Source organism: Ammospiza nelsoni, chromosome 5 (assembly GCF_027579445.1).
Source record: "Ammospiza nelsoni isolate bAmmNel1 chromosome 5, bAmmNel1.pri, whole genome shotgun sequence".
NCBI classification, from domain to species: domain Eukaryota; kingdom Metazoa; phylum Chordata; class Aves; order Passeriformes; family Passerellidae; genus Ammospiza; species Ammospiza nelsoni.
In genome coordinates this window covers 49,807,640-49,826,795 of record NC_080637.1, presented here as the reverse complement: position 1 = coordinate 49,826,795, position 19,156 = coordinate 49,807,640, and the positions used below count along the sequence as shown (strand labels likewise).

Sequence of the window (19,156 nt, the reverse complement as noted above, 5' to 3'; positions counted from 1 at the left end):
GCTAGGACTCCAGGGAAGGCACTGAGGAAGGGTTTTAGCACCCTGCTCCTCAGGAGATTACATACCAAAAACACCCCTGTGCACATGCTGACAAGCACTGTTGGCATGGGGCATGCACACATTGATGCGCTTCCTGTGCTTGGGGTAGAGTCCCACCTGGCCTTCCTGCAGGTCAGCTGGTGGTTGAAGAAGAACCTGGACAGACCATTCTTTGTGTTTAAACCCAAATCTTAATAAGAGGGAAAAAAAAAAGAGGAAGACCCCTGTGTTTTGTGTCCCAGTGACCCCAGTGTGGCAGTGTCACTCCTTGGGATCTAAAACCCTCTGTGGTGAAGGAAACCTATTCCTAGTGTTTCTGTCTTGTTTTGTGTTACCTTTAGATAAAAATTGCTGAAGCATACTTGCTCCTGGAAATCATCCCTACTACCCAGACTTCCATTCACAGCCTATGGGCATGCTTTCCTTTCCTCTGCTCCAGTTTTGCCCTTCTCTCCTATAACACCCCAGGGCCTCTCCTTGAACCATCTGCTCCCTTTTATCAAGAGTGATCTTAATTTGTCAAGACATGAAATGCTGATTTAGCACCATTCCCACAAACACAGTCTAACAGATTTTTTTCCTAGTATTCTGTTCTTTGTCTTTTTTCCTATATATTTTCCCCCATTTCTTCTTTTGGTGACTTTTTTTGGGTTTTTTGTTTGTTGTTGTTGTTTTTAATTTTTTTCCCCCTCTTCCCTATGTCCTTTAGCTATTTTTTCTGGTTTTTCTCTCTCCTAACTACATTCCAATTTCTTTCAATGCCTATCACCAAGCTTACACCTTCTCCCTTCTCAGTGTTTCTTACCTATTTCTCTCTTTCTTCTGATTTCTTCCTAACTCTGCCCACATCCCTCTTTCCACTGAAGAGGCACAGCGTTTGCCGTACTATGCTACCTACTGCCACATACGCCTCCTTATCCATTCGGTCTGCACCAGCCACTACCTGGACATCTTCATCACTTTCATCATCTGCCTCAACGTGGTCACTATGTCCTTGGAGCACTATAACCAACCTGTGGTGAGTGAGATCATGGAGATAAGTCCTGCCTCCAGACACTCATTTTGGTACAGCTCTCTGGTGACCGCTGCCCACCAGCATAAATAGGACACTTGGGTGTCTCTAAAAACTACTGTTAAAGTTTTGTAGGAATTAGTTTTGTAGTAGGCAAATTTGTGTGAAGATTTTCATGTGTATCCAGAAAGGTAGTTCCTACTCAGACACTTGTTATCCATTAAAATCCATAGAGAGAAAGTGTCTGAGGAAAAGTCAAGCCCCTAGAAAGCATGGTGCAATAAGTCTCTGTGCTTTATATTAGTAAGTGGATATGTGGGTCACCCAAATTTAGCTGCCTGCTCTGCTTTTTATTTTTCCCTTGTTCCTAATAGGAGTGGTGGAAGCAGCAGTGTCCTGGGAACTTCAGGCTTTGCATCAGATTTCCAAATGTCAGCCCAATTCCCCTGCTATGTGGCCTCAGCTGAGAGAACCAGAGGGGCTGGTTACATGTCATGGGATGGTCCATCTTTACCAAGCCACCTTTTCTTCATAAGAAAAACTGCAGGGCCAAAGTGCTGAGCAGGGCCTCTCTGAGCTGCAGGGTGTGGTTCCAAATACAGCACCTTGGAGGCCAAATAAGTTTTTCACTTTGCTTGAGTACAGACCATGTACCTCTCAGTGTTGCGGCAAAGCTGCAGATTCTTTTGGTGGGAAAAATGTGTACTGCACATATCAAAGGAGCCTTTTACTTCCATATGTAGATAGAGCATTCATCATGACATCTGCCCAGCAACATTTCAGTTTTCTCTTCAGAAGACCCTTGGTTTAGGTGACAGCTCTGGTGTCTGAACAGAATGTCTGAGGTAACTCAGGCTTTGATCAGGGGTTGCATCTCTCCTCATTAAAATCTATTGCCAGGCTCCTCCTGTTTCCTGCCCACCTTGCCCAACTGCCCAGCTCTCATCTTTCCCTAGATGGTACCCATTTTTATATTTCAGGAACTCTAAACTTTTATCTGTTGGTGTCCTCACATCAGATGTTTGCTCCTCAACAAGTCACTAGTCTTCCTTACTCTTCAGCTCCTTTCCCTGGAACACAGCTCCACCCAAGCCAGCCTGCTGTCAGGCTCTGTTAAACAATCTTCTCAAAGCACTTCAAACCCTTCCAGTACAAAATGCCACCAAAAGCTGCCCACTGCTCACACTGGTTCTTGGTGGTCATGAAGGGGCAGCATGTAAAAGAACCAGAAATCAAACAGCTCAGAGATGTGATGTGCTGGCACCAGACCGAGGCACAGCAGAGATGACCTGAATCCACACCCAGAGTAGCCTCTGTGCTTCACTCCTGGTTGATAGCTATGCCAGTGCCATTAACAATGGTCATTGAGGTGGCACAGGCTACTGGCAGAAGAAAAGCCTGATGGCATTTTGTGGATTCTCTTGCAATAGCCTCTTCCTCCTGATTATGCTGAACAGTACAGAAGAAAGGAGCAGTAATTGATCCTCTGAACTGGTCCCATCTCTGATGAGCAGAGGGGCTGGATGGTGGTTGCCCTTAGTAGGCGACCTCCACATTCAAGTAGGTAGGAAGCGTGGGGCCACTTCCCCACCCCACCACAAATATCTGGGGCAGCTTCTGCACCCAGGATGAGTTCGTGACATTTAGGAGAGTCCCCCACACAGGGGGGTTATGTGTTTAATGTTGCTTTTGCCTCAATTCTTTTCCTTGTCTTTCTGTGGCAGTCCCTGGAGACCGCCCTCAAATACTGCAACTACCTGTTCACCACTGTGTTCGTGTTTGAGGCAGTCCTCAAGCTGGTGGCATTTGGTCTGCGACGATTCTTCAAAGACAGGTGAGCAGAGGGTTGTCAGCTGTGGCTGTGGGACAGCTGGGTTTGGGGTAGAAGTTTGGGGATGGTGCCCTATTTAGACCATGAAATGGTGGCAGAGTGCTCTGACTGCCTCCCAGTTCTGCACCGCATGGACCTCACCTCATCCTCCACAAGGTGCAATGCCTAGGCAATAGCAAGAGTTGTCCAAAAATTGCCTCTTGGTTGCAGTCTGCTGGTTAGGCTAGAAAGCAAAGGAGATGAGGTTAGAGCGAGACATTTTTTTTCCTGCCCTTGAGGCAAACTGTGAGCATGCAAACGCAGAACATATATAGCAAAGTTGATTCAAGGTAGCAAGGCCGTAAAAAGCTGAGCCCATTAGTCAAAGCGTAGCGCCATAGTAACACAGCTCCATGCTTTAAAATCAGCCTGGCTTGCCTCTGGCTGCTCAGGGTGTGTGCAAAGTGAATCTCTGTTTCTCTGGAAAAGCCCATATAGGCTGACTCAGAGCGGGCCTTGAACTCATGCGTAAGGAAATGTTTAGGATGAAGTGGAGACAAGTACCTTTCTTTTTCAGGAAAATGGAAAAACTCTATCTTCGTTTATTCTGTTCAATTTTTCTCCTAAAGGTGGAACCAGCTCGATCTGGCCATTGTGCTGCTGTCTGTCATGGGCATCACATTGGAAGAGATTGAAATCAACGCTGCTCTCCCAATTAACCCCACTATCATCCGGATCATGAGGGTGCTGCGAATCGCCCGGGGTGAGAGAGATGCTGGCCAGAGCAGAGTGCATGTGGCCATTGAGTGCAGCTTGGTGCCACGACTCATTGAGCAGTGGCTGTAAAATTGTGAGCTTGCCCTGTCCCCAGCCCTTGAGGAGCCTCTGGGGTGTCCTTCATCACATCCCAGCAGGGATTCTAGGATCTAGGATAGCCCAGAAGCTCAGGCTTTCTGGTTCCCTGGGAGATGAAACACTGGGAGGGTGGGCAGATCATGTGAGAGCTGAACTTTCTCTGTTACTCATTTCTAGGGCAACTATAGTAGTGGTGTGGGGAGCAGAGGCCACTGAGCAGGTTGAAATTTGTGAGGTAAGGGGGTGGCCAAGGTGTGACAAGATGGCATAACAGCAATGGCTGAAGGGAGAGAAAGTGATGGAAGGAAAAATCAAAGCAGAAGGACAATTAGGACACACATTCCTGGGAAGAAGCATGTGGCTGGAGTGTCTGGGTGAAGCAGAAGCAACCCAACAGACATGGGTGGCAGAAAGAAAATATTTAGTAAAAAGGATGTCACCTTGAAGAGAAGGAACAACTGGGGTTGTACCATCAAAAGCAAGAAGAGAAATGAGGGGAAAATCCAGTTTTTCTAGGGGAACGAGATACAGGACATCTGTCTTGTGCTACTGTTATTAGTAAGTCACACAAAGGATGCCTCTGAGCTCAGTCTGACTGACACTTCTCTTGTGCTTGTTGTGGCAGTCCTGAAGCTACTGAAGATGGCCACAGGAATGCGAGCGCTGCTGGATACAGTTGTTCAGGCCCTGCCACAGGTAAAACATTTTCCAAAAAGACTCTCCTCTTCTGTCCCTTTTTCCAAAGGGTTGATTCTTGTGGGGTCTCAGAGGTGGTGTCTACAGTGGTGTGTAGGCAACTGCCTGCAGGTCATGTCCAAGTTCTTGTGTCTTTCCTGGGGTTACAGCTCACCTCACATCTCTCTTCTCCAGCATGTGAAAAAATAAGGCTTGACCCCTGGATAAGGGTAGGTTTCTTCCCATCATGCCTAGCTAGTGTCTAACTGTTTGCAACTAGTCCTTGGCTCCTTTCTCCCCTCTCCATAAGAAGGAAAGAATGATTGGAAGCCATTTCAGGACGAAAGGACATCTTTCCATCACTGCAGCTCTCACCCGTCCCCGAATGTGTCACCTTTTCCCTCCTTTTTCATTTGCACTCCTTTTCTAGCCAGTGCTTCCCCCTTCCTATTTTTTCTTCTTTCCTCCTCTTGGATCCCTTTGTGTTTCTGAGCAGCTCATGCATGAGAAGCAGTGACACGCTGTGTTGTGGCTCACACAGCCGGCAGTTAAGTGTCTGCTGCAAGACATCGAGACAGAAGGATCTCATGAGCTGTGAGTGGCAGCTGCTCCCAAACGAGATGCTGACACCATGCTTTACACAGGCTTCGAGCCCACTGTGAGCATCCTCCGTGATGGATGAGCAGTCAGGGAGTCTGGTCCCCTTCCTTTTGGGTAGTTGGGGGAGAATTGTTAAGCAAGGAGTAATGGCACCAAGTGGCTCTGCCGATCATACATCAGACCGGTCCCTTGGCAGGCCCTGAGAAGGCAGCTCTGCTGCGTGATATCAAAATGCACAGGCATTTGTCAGTTGATTTATCAGCTAATGTGCCAGTGCTGGTGAGTGATGATGAGCTGGGAATCAATCTGAAAACAGCATGAGTAGTTACCCAGGGAATTTACTTCTGGTGTGGGTGACAATAAATGTCAATCTGAATTAGTGGAATATGATGGCACAAAAGTGAAAAGGAAACTCTGTGATCTTTTATGGATCCTGAGCTCTGTCTGGTCTTCCATGCTTTTTATTAAGCAATATTTATTTGTGATTCATTATAATAATAGTAATAACAACAATATTAATAATTCATTTGTAGGATATACAACATCATTCAGGATAGTTGTGGGCTGAGATACACTGGACAATAGAAGGAAGGGGAGATAAAGGATGGTCTTAGTGCAGGCAGATATGGAATGTAAATTTTTATTAGTTTTTTATTAGCTCTGCTACCACAGACTGGCTCAGTGCAGCTTCTTTGCACCTTGCTCTTTTCCATTCCAGGAGCCACAACAGACAATTTTTCTCAGGAAAGGATCTGGGACAGAGCAGGTCTTCAGATCCAGTGTCTGCATGTCTGTGGCATGTTTATTCTGAAACCCAGATAAATGCACACAGATATTAAGAAATAGTATCCAGAAACTGTTGGTAAGAGGACACTGCAATATATTTGGACTTAAATGATGAGATTCAACTTCTACCCCCAAAATACAGATAATAAATAAGAGAGGAAGAAATATTCATATCCCTGTCATGTAGACAGAAAAACAGAGTCATCAGACAGTAAAGTGCTTTGCTCAAGATGGCAAAGAACACAGCTGGGACCTGTGAGTTTCTGTTTCTGGTCCTAGCCAAAAACCACAAGTATATTGTTCCATACTTTTTCATTTTTGATTTTTCCCATTTGCCTGATGCTCCTTTGCTAACCAAGTTTGTAAGCCAGGTTTTTTGGAGGTCAGTAATACCTGCCTCAAAGCAAGCAAATATCTGAAAGTTTGGTCTCTAGGTATTCCCTGGAAGATAATAACAAGCAGTACTTAATCCCTCCAGTATCAAAGCCTATGACTTCCTATTGACTAGCTTTTGCTGCTTCCTATAACAGGTTCGCTTTGATTAATAAAGTTGTGTAGCAGGGATAAAAAAATCCCTTCATACTTATAGTTGCTTATATAAAAATCTGAACTTCAAGGTCTAAAATCCACCAGTTTCAGCGTTAAAAGAATGAATCTAGTCTCCATATTTTATACACCGGGTCTTCGGGGGACAATTGAATCATCTGTAATATTATTCTCTAAGATTTATTGGCTTTGCCAAAAGAAGTAGTTTAAAATAAGCTGTCCTTTCCCTTGCACTTTCTCCTCTTCCTGACCTTTCTCTTTTTGTTCCTAGAGCACAGACTCAAATCAGGGATTTTGGCTTGCTAATGGCATACAAGGCATCTCAAGTTGTCCTGTTTCAATTCCCTTCCTGTCTTTGTTACACTGCAGCAATTCTTAATAGTGAATACAGCTTTAATTTTAAAGAGCCCTTTGGAAATGTAGTCCTTAGCTAAGTTTTATTAACTTCCTTTTCTTAACGCCCTGTAGACACAGACCCAGCAGTGTGCTTTCACAGCATTTACTATGGTGTCTAATTTAGTCATCAGAAATAATTCCTTCCAGTGAGTATATAGGGAGCCAGGATGTGGCAGTCCAGGGGAGTGGGTGGGCTGAATCATTTATTTCTCTCCTGAATTTGGATGGCACAGCAGTTGCAATGACTAAATTAGATTCCTGAAGTGATGCTCCTAACGTAGGCCCAGTGACCACATGCATTCAGACCAGAAACCGTTTGGTGTTTCAAAAAACCCATTAAGTCCTTAATTTTTCCATGCCTTCTCTTCCCACCTTCCTGCTCCTCCCCCAGCCCTGATGGCAACTGGATCCATTACTGAACATTGCTCAACTGTTGAGCAATTGTTTGGTTGCATTTGTATACCGGGATTTCACTTCCTTCAGACCTGGAAATGCAGAAACACTTTCTGTACAGATGAAATAGACTTTGGGATAGGCTGATGGTGCCTTTGCTTTTAGGTGGGAAACCTTGGACTCCTTTTCATGCTCCTCTTTTTCATCTACGCTGCTCTAGGAGTGGAGCTCTTTGGAAAATTGGGTAAGTCTCAAGCAGGCCATGCTTCAGTGTGAGCCACAGACATGTTGGTTAGGGTTTCTCAAAATCAGAACTCTTCAATTAAGGGACTGAGTTATTGGATGCACTTCATTCTCCCTTATGCATAATTGATGTAAGAGGAATTTCCCTCTAAACTGTTATCCTAACAGGCTAACAAAATAAGAGCAGCCTCCGTTTTCTCTTACATTCTTAAACATTTGCTTTTCCTGCACTCTGTCCCTAACATTGCATTCAAGATTACAAGAAGAAGTTTGTAAAATCTTATTTACATCTCTTGCCATGGAATATTGATCAAGAAGAAAGGCAGGACAATGACATGCTGGGAGGATCCCCCTGAGCAGCAGTTACACTGCCTGATATCCTGGAGCTGGGCCATCAGGGATAATTCCATACTGATGGCTAACAGCCAACTGTTGGGCAGGGTGCTGACACCATTCACTACCTGAGCTCTTCAGATTGTGAGTCCATGTTGTTGGTCTCAGGGCTGGTAGTGTGTCCTCTCCTGAGTGTTGTGCCCTGCACTCCCCTTGTTTTTCAGTGTGCAACGATGAGAACCCCTGTGAGGGCATGAGCCGCCATGCCACCTTTGAGAACTTTGGGATGGCCTTCCTCACACTTTTCCAGGTGTCCACGGGTGACAATTGGAATGGGATCATGAAGGTAACTGGGACTTGGAGGCAAGGATCTCCAATTTGTGGGGAAAGAGAAATTCTGATGTGTGGTCTGTTCAGCAGAGGTTGGGCTAGCAAAGGGAAGGGGAACAGAACACAGAAGCTGGGTTGCTAGATAAGGTCCCTGCTTGGTCCAGAGTCTCTCTCCCCACTATGGTAACTCATGCCTTGGGCTCTTCTAGTCCTGGAGACATCTGATTGAGAAAAGTGCCAATTTTCCTTGGGAGGAACAAGAAAATCATTTAGGCTGAGGGACTATCCAGTGTAGTCAGGACTGCACACGACATGTGTGTTGGACAATGGCACTCATCTGCAGAGCTACCAGGAAAACACAAAATAAATACTTCCTTCAGAGGACATGGAGAAAGGAAAAGTTCTTTCATCACAAATGGTGCTTTTGAGAATAGATGGGAGAAGGCAGTACCAGCCTGCTCATTTTTGGTCTTGTTTATATATGTCTGGCTATGGTGGCAGCAACATGTCATGGTCTGAAAGTTTGCTTCATATGCCTTTGGATGGTTTTTCTCTGAAGCAAACAGTATATGAACAGAGAGTATCCTAGATTCTTTGGGGAATTATGCCAAAAGACATGGGGTGAGAGAAGTGTCTGCCTTGTTCTTTCCATTAGCATCAGTGTTTTTTTGACAGAGAGAACAGCCAAGTTTCTGTTCTTACTTTAGTCTTTCCTTCCTTCCATGGTTCCTTCTCAATCCCAACTTCCCCTCAAGGATACCTTGCGTGACTGCAGCCACGATGACCGGAGCTGTCTCAGCAACCTGCAGTTCATCTCCCCACTGTACTTTGTCAGCTTTGTGCTCACAGCCCAGTTTGTTCTCATCAACGTGGTGGTAGCTGTGCTCATGAAACATCTCGACGACAGCAACAAGGAGGCCCAGGAGGATGCAGAGATGGATGCTGAGCTTGAGATGGAAATTACTCACGGGCTGTGCTCCCACAAGTCAGGCTCTCCAAATTCAGGACAGGGAAAAGGAGCAGGAACAGGAGGAGGAGGTGGTAGAACAGAACCCGAAGGACATCTGTGCATGAGATGTTACTCTCCAGCCCAGGTGAGTACACCTTTGAACTTACTAACCAGACTGCAGCAAGGAGCTGTGGGCATTAGCTGGGCAGCTCAGATGATTCAGGGCTTAGCAGTAGCAGAGTCTTCCACCTCAGGGTGAAAGGTTTGCTTTCAGCAGTAGACTTCTGAGTTGATAGGATCATGTAGGGACAAGGCTATAACAGCAGTGTGTCCTGTTCATTGTCATCATGGTGTAGGAACCTGAGGGCCAGCAGAGGAGGGATGGAGCAGATCAGCTAAAGGTGTGACAGGAGCAAATTTGAGAGGGGAGCTCAGGAGAAGAGTGCAGGAGAAATGGCAGATCAAGAGTGAGTGACTCCAGCAGAGCTGGAAGGGAGACGTGAGCACTGAAAGTGAGTGAAGACTGTCCCTCCTTATTATTTTTTTTTTCATTGAACTCTGGCACCTTTACACACGTTGTGGAGCAAGATGCTGCTCCAGATGAGTCAGGGTGGAGAACCCAACCCCAAATTCACATGAAACTTGAAAGCAAAAAACTCGACATTCTTAAAATGATCTCTCCCATCCTCCCCCCTTTCTTGTCCCCTAGGAGAACTTATGGCTGGACAGTGTCTCTTTAATTATTAAGGACTCCTTCGACGGGGAGTTAATGATCATCGATAACCTATCGGGCTCCGTCTTCCATCATTACTCCTCGCCGGCCATGTGCGAGAAGTGTAACCATGACAAGCAAGAGGTAACCTGCGTACGAGGATGTGTGAGGGGACTCTTCCCCCCAGACCTGCACACCCACGGGCCCGCAGGTCATCCCATGTGTGCTCCTCGCTGTAGATTGTGTAGACAGTAGAGCTTGTGGATCTGTGTTTGTTATCTGTTGTGAAGTGCTGGTACTGCCTCTAGTACAGGCCTGCCCTCCTCAGCCACACGTGGATGTTTGAGGTGGTGGAAAAGTGAGATGTGACAGGAATCGTGTCAGGAGGGACTGAATCACCTGTAGAGAAATTACTATGAAGGCATCCCTTGGCAGCTCTTGTTGTGTTCCATTCTGCAAGAAAAGTCTAGGTTCAGGCTCACATTGGATAGAGGACTCTAAGGATCTCACCCCAATGAGATCACTCAGGAGCAATTCAGTGGGAGATTTAAGCTTGTGTTTTGTCCTGATTTTAAGCACGTGCTTGCTTATTCCCTATTGAGGCCAATCAGTTAAGCACATGTTTAAATGCTTTGTTGAATAGAGTTTTTGAGCAAGGATTGGTTTGTGTTGAAAACCAGTTAATTAGTTTGAGCAAAAACTAAATAAAAGTGAGCCCACTGAAAAAGTTTGTTAGCTGACAAATGGGTTTTGGGCTAAGAGCAGGACCAAATGGCTTAGACTTGAGCTGCTAAAGTTGGTAGAGGCTCTGGAAAACTCCTTTCCAAGCAATTCGTCTTTTCGGGTTGTGAAAAAATAGGAGGAGCAAAGTAGTCTGGGAAGGGTTAGGTGAGTAGCAGAACTAATTTGATTCTGAAATAATTTTATTGTATGTAGGTGCTCTGATTTTGTGTGGTCAGACTTGTAGCAGTATTGTGGCTCTTCTGAAATTGGTACATCAGTGGCAAACTTCACCCTCTCTTTCCCCGTAACTGAGTGGATATGTTGTTATAGCTTAAAAAGAAACAAGGGAAACTTGGGGAAGGAACTCTTATTGGCAGGTCATTCTATGCATGTTTGAAGAAAGCAATATTTTTTTTGCTCTCTGATGCCTAGTTCTGATGCTCTGATATTTTTTCAGTTTCTCAGCTGTCTGCTTTTCCCCATTGCTTCCTTTTGAAACTATCAAAATGCAAACATTGCTGTAGTTTATCCTTATTGAGACACTTTGCAAATGAATTCTGCATTAATGCAACCAAATAACTAGTTTTCAATTAAAGGCAATTTTCACTGCTTTGCTTAAGTCTTTATGTTCAGCAATTGGTGCTCAGTTTTCTCAGCAAATGAGGTCTAAGGCAGTCCAGAATGATTGCCCCCAAGTCAAGTCATTTGCAGCTAGTTTGTTACATTTGAAAACCTCACAGATAGTCTTCAGTATCCCGCCTACGAGTGAAGACAACAACCCATTTTCTTACCTTTCCAGCAAAGAAGCTAGATTAGCAAAATCTTCAAATGCAGCCCACAGCCAGAGCAAAGAATTTGATGTAATTATCACAACTGAAAAATTATTCTTAGATCATACTTTCTAATAGGTGTTATAGAGCCATAAATTGCTTTCAAAAATGATATTTCAATACATCTAAAATGTGGAATTGAAAAGAACTTACCTATGCAAGAACGGGTTTAGTAATAAAACACAAATGCTTTATTTTGGATTATATGAGTCAAAATGATACCTTAGGATTTTAAGCCAGGACTGACCATGATGTTCTCGTCATATTTCAAAGTAGAAAAAAGAAACTGAGGAAATTTAAATGGTAAATCACTACATGGAGTCATAGCTAACATCACCAATGCACAGAGTCATTAAATTATACTGTACTCTGGTACATCAACATACCCAAATGAGCATTGTACACAGACTGAATTGTACAGTCCCAGAAGCAATTGACAGCAATTTATATAGGCAAAACTATTTATCCAGTGCTCTTAAGTGTGTGTGTGTTAGAAAAAAACAATATGCTTACTGTCCACCCAATCAGCCTTAAACCACCCTTCTGACAAAAATCACATATTAGGTAGAAATGTCCCCTCCAATTTCATTGGTAGTTCAATTCACCAAGATGATGAGCACAGCAGATGGACACAACATTTAATGTTAATATGTGCTAAGCTTTTTGTGTCATTGAGCAGAAGTGCTCAGTGGTTTTCCAATTATGCTCCTGATACTTAATTTTCAAACCAATTATTTGTACAATTAAGGATTGTTGTGATCGTGGGTCTGTTCCTAAAGATATATCTGCAAGTAGTTGTTTTCTAAGGGATGCGTGTGCATTGTTCAGTATCTCAGGCTGATGCTCCTGGCAGGTTTCATGGATTGGGATCTATTCAACAGCCCTTTCTTCCTCACTGCAATTAAAATTGTCTTTTTGTTCCTCATCTTTAGTCAGCAGATTTAAAAATATTCTGCTGTAAGGGAAGCAAAAAGATCAGAACCTCCTTTTTTCATGGTGCTAAACTCTTCTCTTGCCATTTCTATCCTTTCACTCTTGGGATGGTTGACAGACTTCTCTACATGGATGTCTGAAGTGTGTTTAGCCACAGTAGGAGTTTGTCAGTGAGCACCAGTGAAATATGTTTTCACACCTGCAGTTTATTTAGGTTATGACATTGTTGACTGTGGGTTTTATGTAGATCTCAGGGTGGTCAGAATTTTCAAGCAAGTGGTTCAGTGACAAAAAGACTGTTCTGGCTTTTGTTGAAATCCTTCTTTATGGATGGCAAAGGTAGTCACAGATGCTACCACATGTCATGTTCGCGTCTCTACAAGCACAGCTGTAAGCCTGCTTTGGTGTAGCAGGCACTTGGGAGAGTAATAGATGAGTACACACATTAAGTGGCATGAATGAAGACTATGCTTCTCTGCAGGAGTTGTTGCTGACTGGTGCCCGTGTAGCATCCCTGGCATAAGTTCATTGTGGGCTCTCTGTGCGTTCGCGCTCTCAGGAGCAGTTGTTGGTTTTGGGCTCTCTCCATGGTTGAACGGCACCATGTTCCTGTGTCAGAATAACACCTCAAATAAGGATGTCATTTGTGCACTTTATTTAAATCCAGCTTCAGGTTTTCATTCTGTTTGTTTAAAGTTCATTATCCCTCAGATGGAGACCTCTTCCGGTCTCTGGCATTGGCAGAAACCACTAAACTTCCAGCTCGAAAGTCATCTCTCCAAATGTTTCACCTGCTGTCATGGTGCAAGAGCTGTAGCTGCCTCTTGCAAACACAAACACATGGCCAGAAGCTGTTCTGACTGAGACAACCCAGAATACAGCTCTCAAGACTTAGCTGCTGGTGGTGCAAACTTCTGGCACTCCAGAGACCAGTGATGGAAATCCAAGCACAGGAGGGACAGATTAACAGCTTAGGCTGGTAGAAAAATATGCTTTTCAGGCAGTGTGAGAAAGAGTTGTCAAGCAGAGGGGATTTAAAAGCTTGGAGGAAAAAGGATGGGAGAGGGGCACATGTGGTATGAAGCAGGCCAAAAGATGAAGCAAGGTCAGGCATGGGACTGGAGCAGAGCTGAAGCACAAGAATGAGAGAAATGCAATGGTCAGACTTCCTTTCAGAAAGCAAGAGAGCTCAAGTGTGGGTGTGTGGGAGGGGCTGAGTTCAGAGATGGAGAACAGAATGGAAGACGGTGTTAGGTAAGATCTTGGGTAGGTTAGAGGAGAGGGGAAAGGCAAGATGCAGGAAAGCTGGAGAGGAACAGGGTTTCAGTAACGAAGGTAAGAGAATATGAAAAGCATGATACTGGCATGGATTGCAAAAGGCATGACTTTCCTTGGAATGAAAGCACCTTCATGTTTAAGCAGGGCTGTCTGTGGTGCCTTCAGAAAGAAGGGTCCACTCTTTATCCCTCAGCAGAGCCAGCTGCCCTGTCACCAGCCTGAGGGACCCCTCTGCCTGCCTGGCTTTATTTGCAGGGCCTTGGGCCAGCTGTACCGCTCTGACAGACACAGGACTCGTTCCTCCAATTCTGGCACTAGAGGAGCATGGACTAATAGCAGCCTGCTTGCAGATCATATATTCAACCTTTCTTTAAAAGTGAATTCTCCTGCCCAGCCCAGTTCTGGGTTAGGCAGCTCCTGATATATCCAAGGAATATAACCTAAAATTGATTTTGGGTCTACAGGCTCTCACTTATCCACCATCAACAGTGTGACTGCTTGAAATGTGGATTCCAGGCATGACCTGTAACAGCTCCTTTCCCTTCCTGCAGGTCCAGCTGGCTGAAATGGAAGCATTATCCCTCAACTCAGACAAGTCCTCTTCCATCCTTCTAGGAGATGAGTCAGACAATCAAAACACTGCTCAGCTGAATCCTAAGGAGATCAAGGTTAGCCTCAGTCAGCCATGGGCATCCTACACCCTGTGCTGTACTTATGCCCCTGCTCATTTCAGGTGTTCTGTATTCATCCAGGTGTCCCCTGCTGAGCAATATAATTCTGGTCATTTTTCAAGAGCTTCTCCATAGAGACATATTGTGGAATAGGATTTGAGGAGAACAAAAAATACATGTATTTGAAAGTTCTCTTCACTACTGTTAGTAACTTCCTCTGAATTAGTCAAAAGGCGATTTGGGCTGGAAAATTGAGCATCTCTTAGCTAGGTTGAAGTTATTATCAGAATCTTCTTCTTGAGGCTTTGAAAAGTCTGCTTGATCATCTTCCATTAAATTTCACTTTGTCCTCGCTTATTTTTTCCAGCAGGATGGCCAGGACAACCCTGACTCCACTGGGGCAGACAATCTGGGGGAATGCCTGCTTCCAGCATCCAGTGAGGATGGCTCTACAAACCCGGAGAGTTACTTGTGTGAAATGGAGAATACACCTTTCGACTCAGTTCAGTCTTGGCTAAAGCATGAAATTAGCAAAGGTGAGCAAGGCTCTCATTCTCCAGGTCTGCTGAAACTGTGGGTTGGCTCAGCTCTGTTTCTCTCCTGCTTTCCCTCTGCCAGGGGGAGAGATAATGTGACTTGGGGTTACATTAACCAAGAATTAGCTTTCAGCTTGCTAATTTGCTTCAGGAATGGGGGGAGGAGCAGTTCCTTCATTTTTGTTGCTAGTTTTTATATCTTCCCTCAGACGTGACTCTGTGCAATACTGTGAAAGTGCTGATCTCCATTTCCAGCAGTGCACAGTCAGAAGAGAGTGGAGACAGAGTCTCCTGACATGCCAGCTGGATGAACACTCAGCACAGAAAAACTCTGCTGCCCCCTGAGACCAAGTAAAGGTTCAGGGAACACATAACACACGTCTGCCCTTGGTGGAAGTGCTCCAGTTCTACTCTTGAGCATGCCCTGGTGCCCTGTGGTCCCCAGCTTTCCCAAACCACCATTTAATTTATCTCCCTTCATCCCTTGCCTTGCAGGATCTGGGATGAATGTCCTCTGGCAGCAATACATACTTGAATCAAGGCAATATAGCTCAGCATTCCTCTGTGAGAGCAACAGCAGAGCTGGCCTGAGCTGTGTTAGGTCTTCCTGATCTGGTGCAGGTTTTTGTGCAAAAAGTGGGATCCTTAGTCTGAACACCAGACTGAGGCTTCTTGGCCAGGAGTGCATGTTCCTGAATATCCTTTGTTCACTGGACCTGAGACTTTGCTCAGTGTAATAGCAGCAAAGGCACAAAATAAAATCAGAGGACTCTTCAACTTTTTTTTTTCCTTCTATTTCTGTTCTCCTCCCTTTTCTTTTGATGCTGTCAGTCCCTCCCAGCCCCTTCTCTCCAGGTGCATCTTCCCCTCTGTTACCTGTGCCAACAGAATTTTTCCACCCAGCCATCTCTGCCACCCAAACAGGGCCTGAGGAAGTCTCATGTCCACACAACCTTCCTAAGATCTCTCTGCAAGGCTCGTGGGCATCACTGAGATCTCCAGGTGTGAACTGCTCACTTCTCCATCAGGTGAGGAAGCCTGCTCCTGTCTGCTAGGAAAACTCAATTTTCACATCCCACCCAAACAGAGGGGGCTGAAGAAGGAGGAGGGCAGAGGAAGGAGAGAGGCAGCTGTGCTCTTGGGCTGGGTAGCCTGGATAACCTGGGTCTGTAGGAGCACAGTGGACTGCAGAATGCAGAAGGGTAGGGGAGGAGAGAGCGTAGTACAGCAAAGTGGTCTTGGATAGCTCTCACCCCATGAAGTAATTTGTTCTTCTGCTTTGGATCAACAAATAGTTTGACAGCTGCAGTGGGCCCGACATGAAGATGAAATCACATCACTCTGTAGCTCCCCCCTGGCTCCCTGGCACTGGGTGTGCTGCAGACACCTGTGTGCACAGCAGCCATGGTGTGGGCCAGGGAGGTGACAGCTGCACAGCCTCCTCAGGTCCCCTTAACACTGTGACTCCAAATCATGCTCCTTCTCTCTTGGAACAGGCTTCTTCCCACCTGCATCCTCCACATCCCTGAGTGCCGATCCACACACAGTGTCCCCAAGCTCACTGTTTTGCACTGCCCACTTAACTCTCACGTCCCAGAAAGGTGCCATCTCTTTCTGAAAAGGCAGCTATTTCTCACTAACAAAAGAGAAGAATAAAAGCACTGGGGGGATGTCAGGTGTCTCTGAAGTGCAGAAGATGCAGAGATTAAAGCCCAGTAGAAATCCCTGTTATTGTTCTTGGAAGATACTCCATGAACAGGGGCACTCTGTTCCAGACAAACTGAAAAAATAAAATCTATATATGACAGACACTGTTGGCACAATACAAATGTGTATAAATTCACCAAGGATAAATTTAGCCTTGGTCTGAGATTGAGTTGTTGCAGTGTTGAAACCTCTGCTAAAATTGACACAAAAGAGGTAGAGCCCTGGAGCTGGCACACCACTGGGACAAAAGTACTGAATTGTTGTAAAGGAGAAATTAGTAAACTTCTGATTATTTGACACAGACTGTGTTGAATATCTATGGAGACTGCTTCAGGAGACTGCTTCCAGTCCTACATGCATCAATCCCAGTGCAGTGTCCCAGTGATGATCACACAGTGCAGACCAATTTCCTAGAAACAACTAAAATGCAGCTTAACTAGACGAGCCCGGATACAAGGAAATTAAGGCTGTTTCCTCTTCCTGCTGGAAGGGGACTGCACCTTTGTACCCTAAATGCAAGGGTAGCTCCTGCTAGTGCTGGTCAAAAGACCCATGGGGCCTCTTTTCTCTCCCCAGATACTGCTGATTTTTTTAAATGAGAGGAGGTCTGCACAGAAGCTCCTTGATTCCTGTGCAGCTGATAGATGTGTCCCCATGTGTGTGGCAGGTTTATAGGCAAGCCATGAGTGAGGACCCACAGGGAACCTTTGCTCTGGTGCCTCCTGGACCATCAGTGCTCAGGGAGAGCACAGTGGTGGGGGCTGCAGGGCTCAGACACAGCACCCCTTCCCTTTGGTGGAGCACTTCTTGTGGGAGGGTAGATTCATTCTGAATCCTTTCCTCTTCCTTGCCCAGAAAGAAATCCCATGGCAGGCTGCACGGCTAGTGCTTTGAAGCACTGGTTGGTTTATGGCTCCCTTCCCACGGAAAGAAGAGAGGAATGGAGTTTTCCCCCTTTCTTTAATGGTGGCTTATTTTCACACCCCTAAGTACCCCCAAAACCAAGAAGGCAAAGTCGCTTGCCCATCTCCTTCCTGAGCACTGTGTTTTCGTGCTCTGCTCCCCAGCCCCCCGAGAGCGACACGTCGCTGGACAGCCGGAGCAGCAGCTCGGCCGGCAGCCTGCAGACCACGCTGGAGGACACCAGCCTCAACCTCAGCGACTCTCCGCACTGCGCCCTGGCCCTGCCGGTGGCCCTGTGCCCCGTGCCGGCGCCGGGCACCCAAAGACCCCTGGCAGCGGCCCTGTCCCCCGCCTCCCGCCGCCGGAGCCTGCGGGGCCGCGGGCTCTTCAACCTGCGGAGCCTGTGCCGCCACCAGCGCAGCCACAGCAGCGGCGGCAGCACCAGCCCCGGCTGCACCCACCACGACTCCATGGACCCTTCGGACGAGGAGGGGGCGGGCAGCAGCCTGCGCGGCGGGGGCAACAACAGCGAGCCCTCGGAGACGCTCAGCAGCCTCTCGCTGACCTCGCTCTTCTCGCCGCCGGCGCCGGCGCTGAGGCTGGTGAAGAAGTGCAGCAGCACCAGCAGCCTGCAGGCCAGCCCCTCGCCCCGCCGCCCCGCCGCCCACCACGCCAAGCCCTTCTACACCGTCGACCCTCGGGGCTTCCTCTCGATGCCCTCCTGGGTGACGGACTTCTGCAAGGACACCCCCTCGGCCAGGGAAGGAACGGAGCCGGGTGGCCCCGGCAGACTGGGGACAGGGGGCCGCAGCTCCCCGCTCCCTTCCGAGCTGGAGCTGGGGGACGGAGTCAGCAAGAGGAACAGATGAGGGTCCCTGAGGTGCAGGGAGGGAGCATTCGGCCGCTGGCATGGGGAGCATGTTTCACTAGCTTCTCCTTGGCAGCAATTCCAAAGGATTTGCAAGAAAAAGAAAACAGGCAAACAAAAAATTATAAATATATATATATATACGTAAATATATATATATATAGAAAGATATATATATATATATATATAAAATAAATATTCTGGTACCGTACCTCAGAGGTGTGGGAGAGTGCAAGCAATACGGGAACAGTCCTGCCCGAGGGCAAGACCTGGGTCATGACCCCAGAGACTATAGTGACAAGAAAAGGCCATGGGGCTGGCAGGGACAGGACCCTCCAGCCAGGTGACTGCTATGTGGCAGCTGTTCAGTTATATACATATACATATATAGAGAGATCGATTTATTTATTTTTTTTACTGAGAGATTATGATTTTCAGAAAGTGCTAAGGAGGAACAAGAGAATGGGGGGGCCTGAGGGAGCTGCTACACCAAACTGTGAGGGTGGGGTGAAGGGAAGCAGGGTAAGCGCCAAGAGAAGAGCATCTGGGGCTTCCTGGTGTGTTTCTGGGAACTTCTTTATTGTCCATGCTTCCATTTCCAAGGTTAAAAATTGTGGGCCAGATCTTCAGGATGAGCGTAAATTGGCAAAACATGCTGTTGGTGTAAAGCAGCAGAGTTCTGGCTTGAGGTGAATTCATGCTGATTTACAGCAGGTGAAAATCTGGCCCCAGCAACAGAGAAAAGCAAATAGCCATGGACCACAGGGAAACGTTTTGAGGTGAAAAGCCTTGCTTTGAAGGGAATGTGTGAACACAGCGGGCATGCTCATAGAAGGAGGGATGGAGGCTACATGGCTTATTTTTGTTGTTGTTTTGTGGATTTGTTTTTTTCATTTTCCAAAGAAGGAAAATTACAAGGGGAAAAAAATTACAAGGCTCATGGGGATATTTGGAGTGGGAGAAGTAGGCTGGAAGGGAAGGGGGACGTAAAAAGGGGAGAGGAAATTGAACTTTTCCCCCTTTTATTT

General features: G+C 46.3%; 1 protein-coding gene across 1 annotated transcript in view; it reads left to right on the top strand.

Moving 5' to 3' along the window:
- The window catches only part of CACNA1I (calcium voltage-gated channel subunit alpha1 I), a 149,648-nt gene extending 131,519 nt beyond the window's left edge, over window positions 1-18,129 (top strand). The window contains exons 25-36 of the mRNA XM_059471884.1: window positions 906-1,057; window positions 2,776-2,885; window positions 3,491-3,624; window positions 4,342-4,412; window positions 7,278-7,356; window positions 7,913-8,034; window positions 8,774-9,112; window positions 9,677-9,823; window positions 13,995-14,111; window positions 14,482-14,650; window positions 15,482-15,678; window positions 17,425-18,129. Of these exons, the coding sequence (XP_059327867.1) occupies window positions 906-1,057; window positions 2,776-2,885; window positions 3,491-3,624; window positions 4,342-4,412; window positions 7,278-7,356; window positions 7,913-8,034; window positions 8,774-9,112; window positions 9,677-9,823; window positions 13,995-14,111; window positions 14,482-14,650; window positions 15,482-15,678; window positions 17,425-18,129 (2,342 nt within the window). The remainder of the gene's footprint in view (window positions 1-905; window positions 1,058-2,775; window positions 2,886-3,490; window positions 3,625-4,341; window positions 4,413-7,277; window positions 7,357-7,912; window positions 8,035-8,773; window positions 9,113-9,676; window positions 9,824-13,994; window positions 14,112-14,481; window positions 14,651-15,481; window positions 15,679-17,424) is intronic.
- Window positions 18,130-19,156: the final 1,027 nt, after the last annotated feature.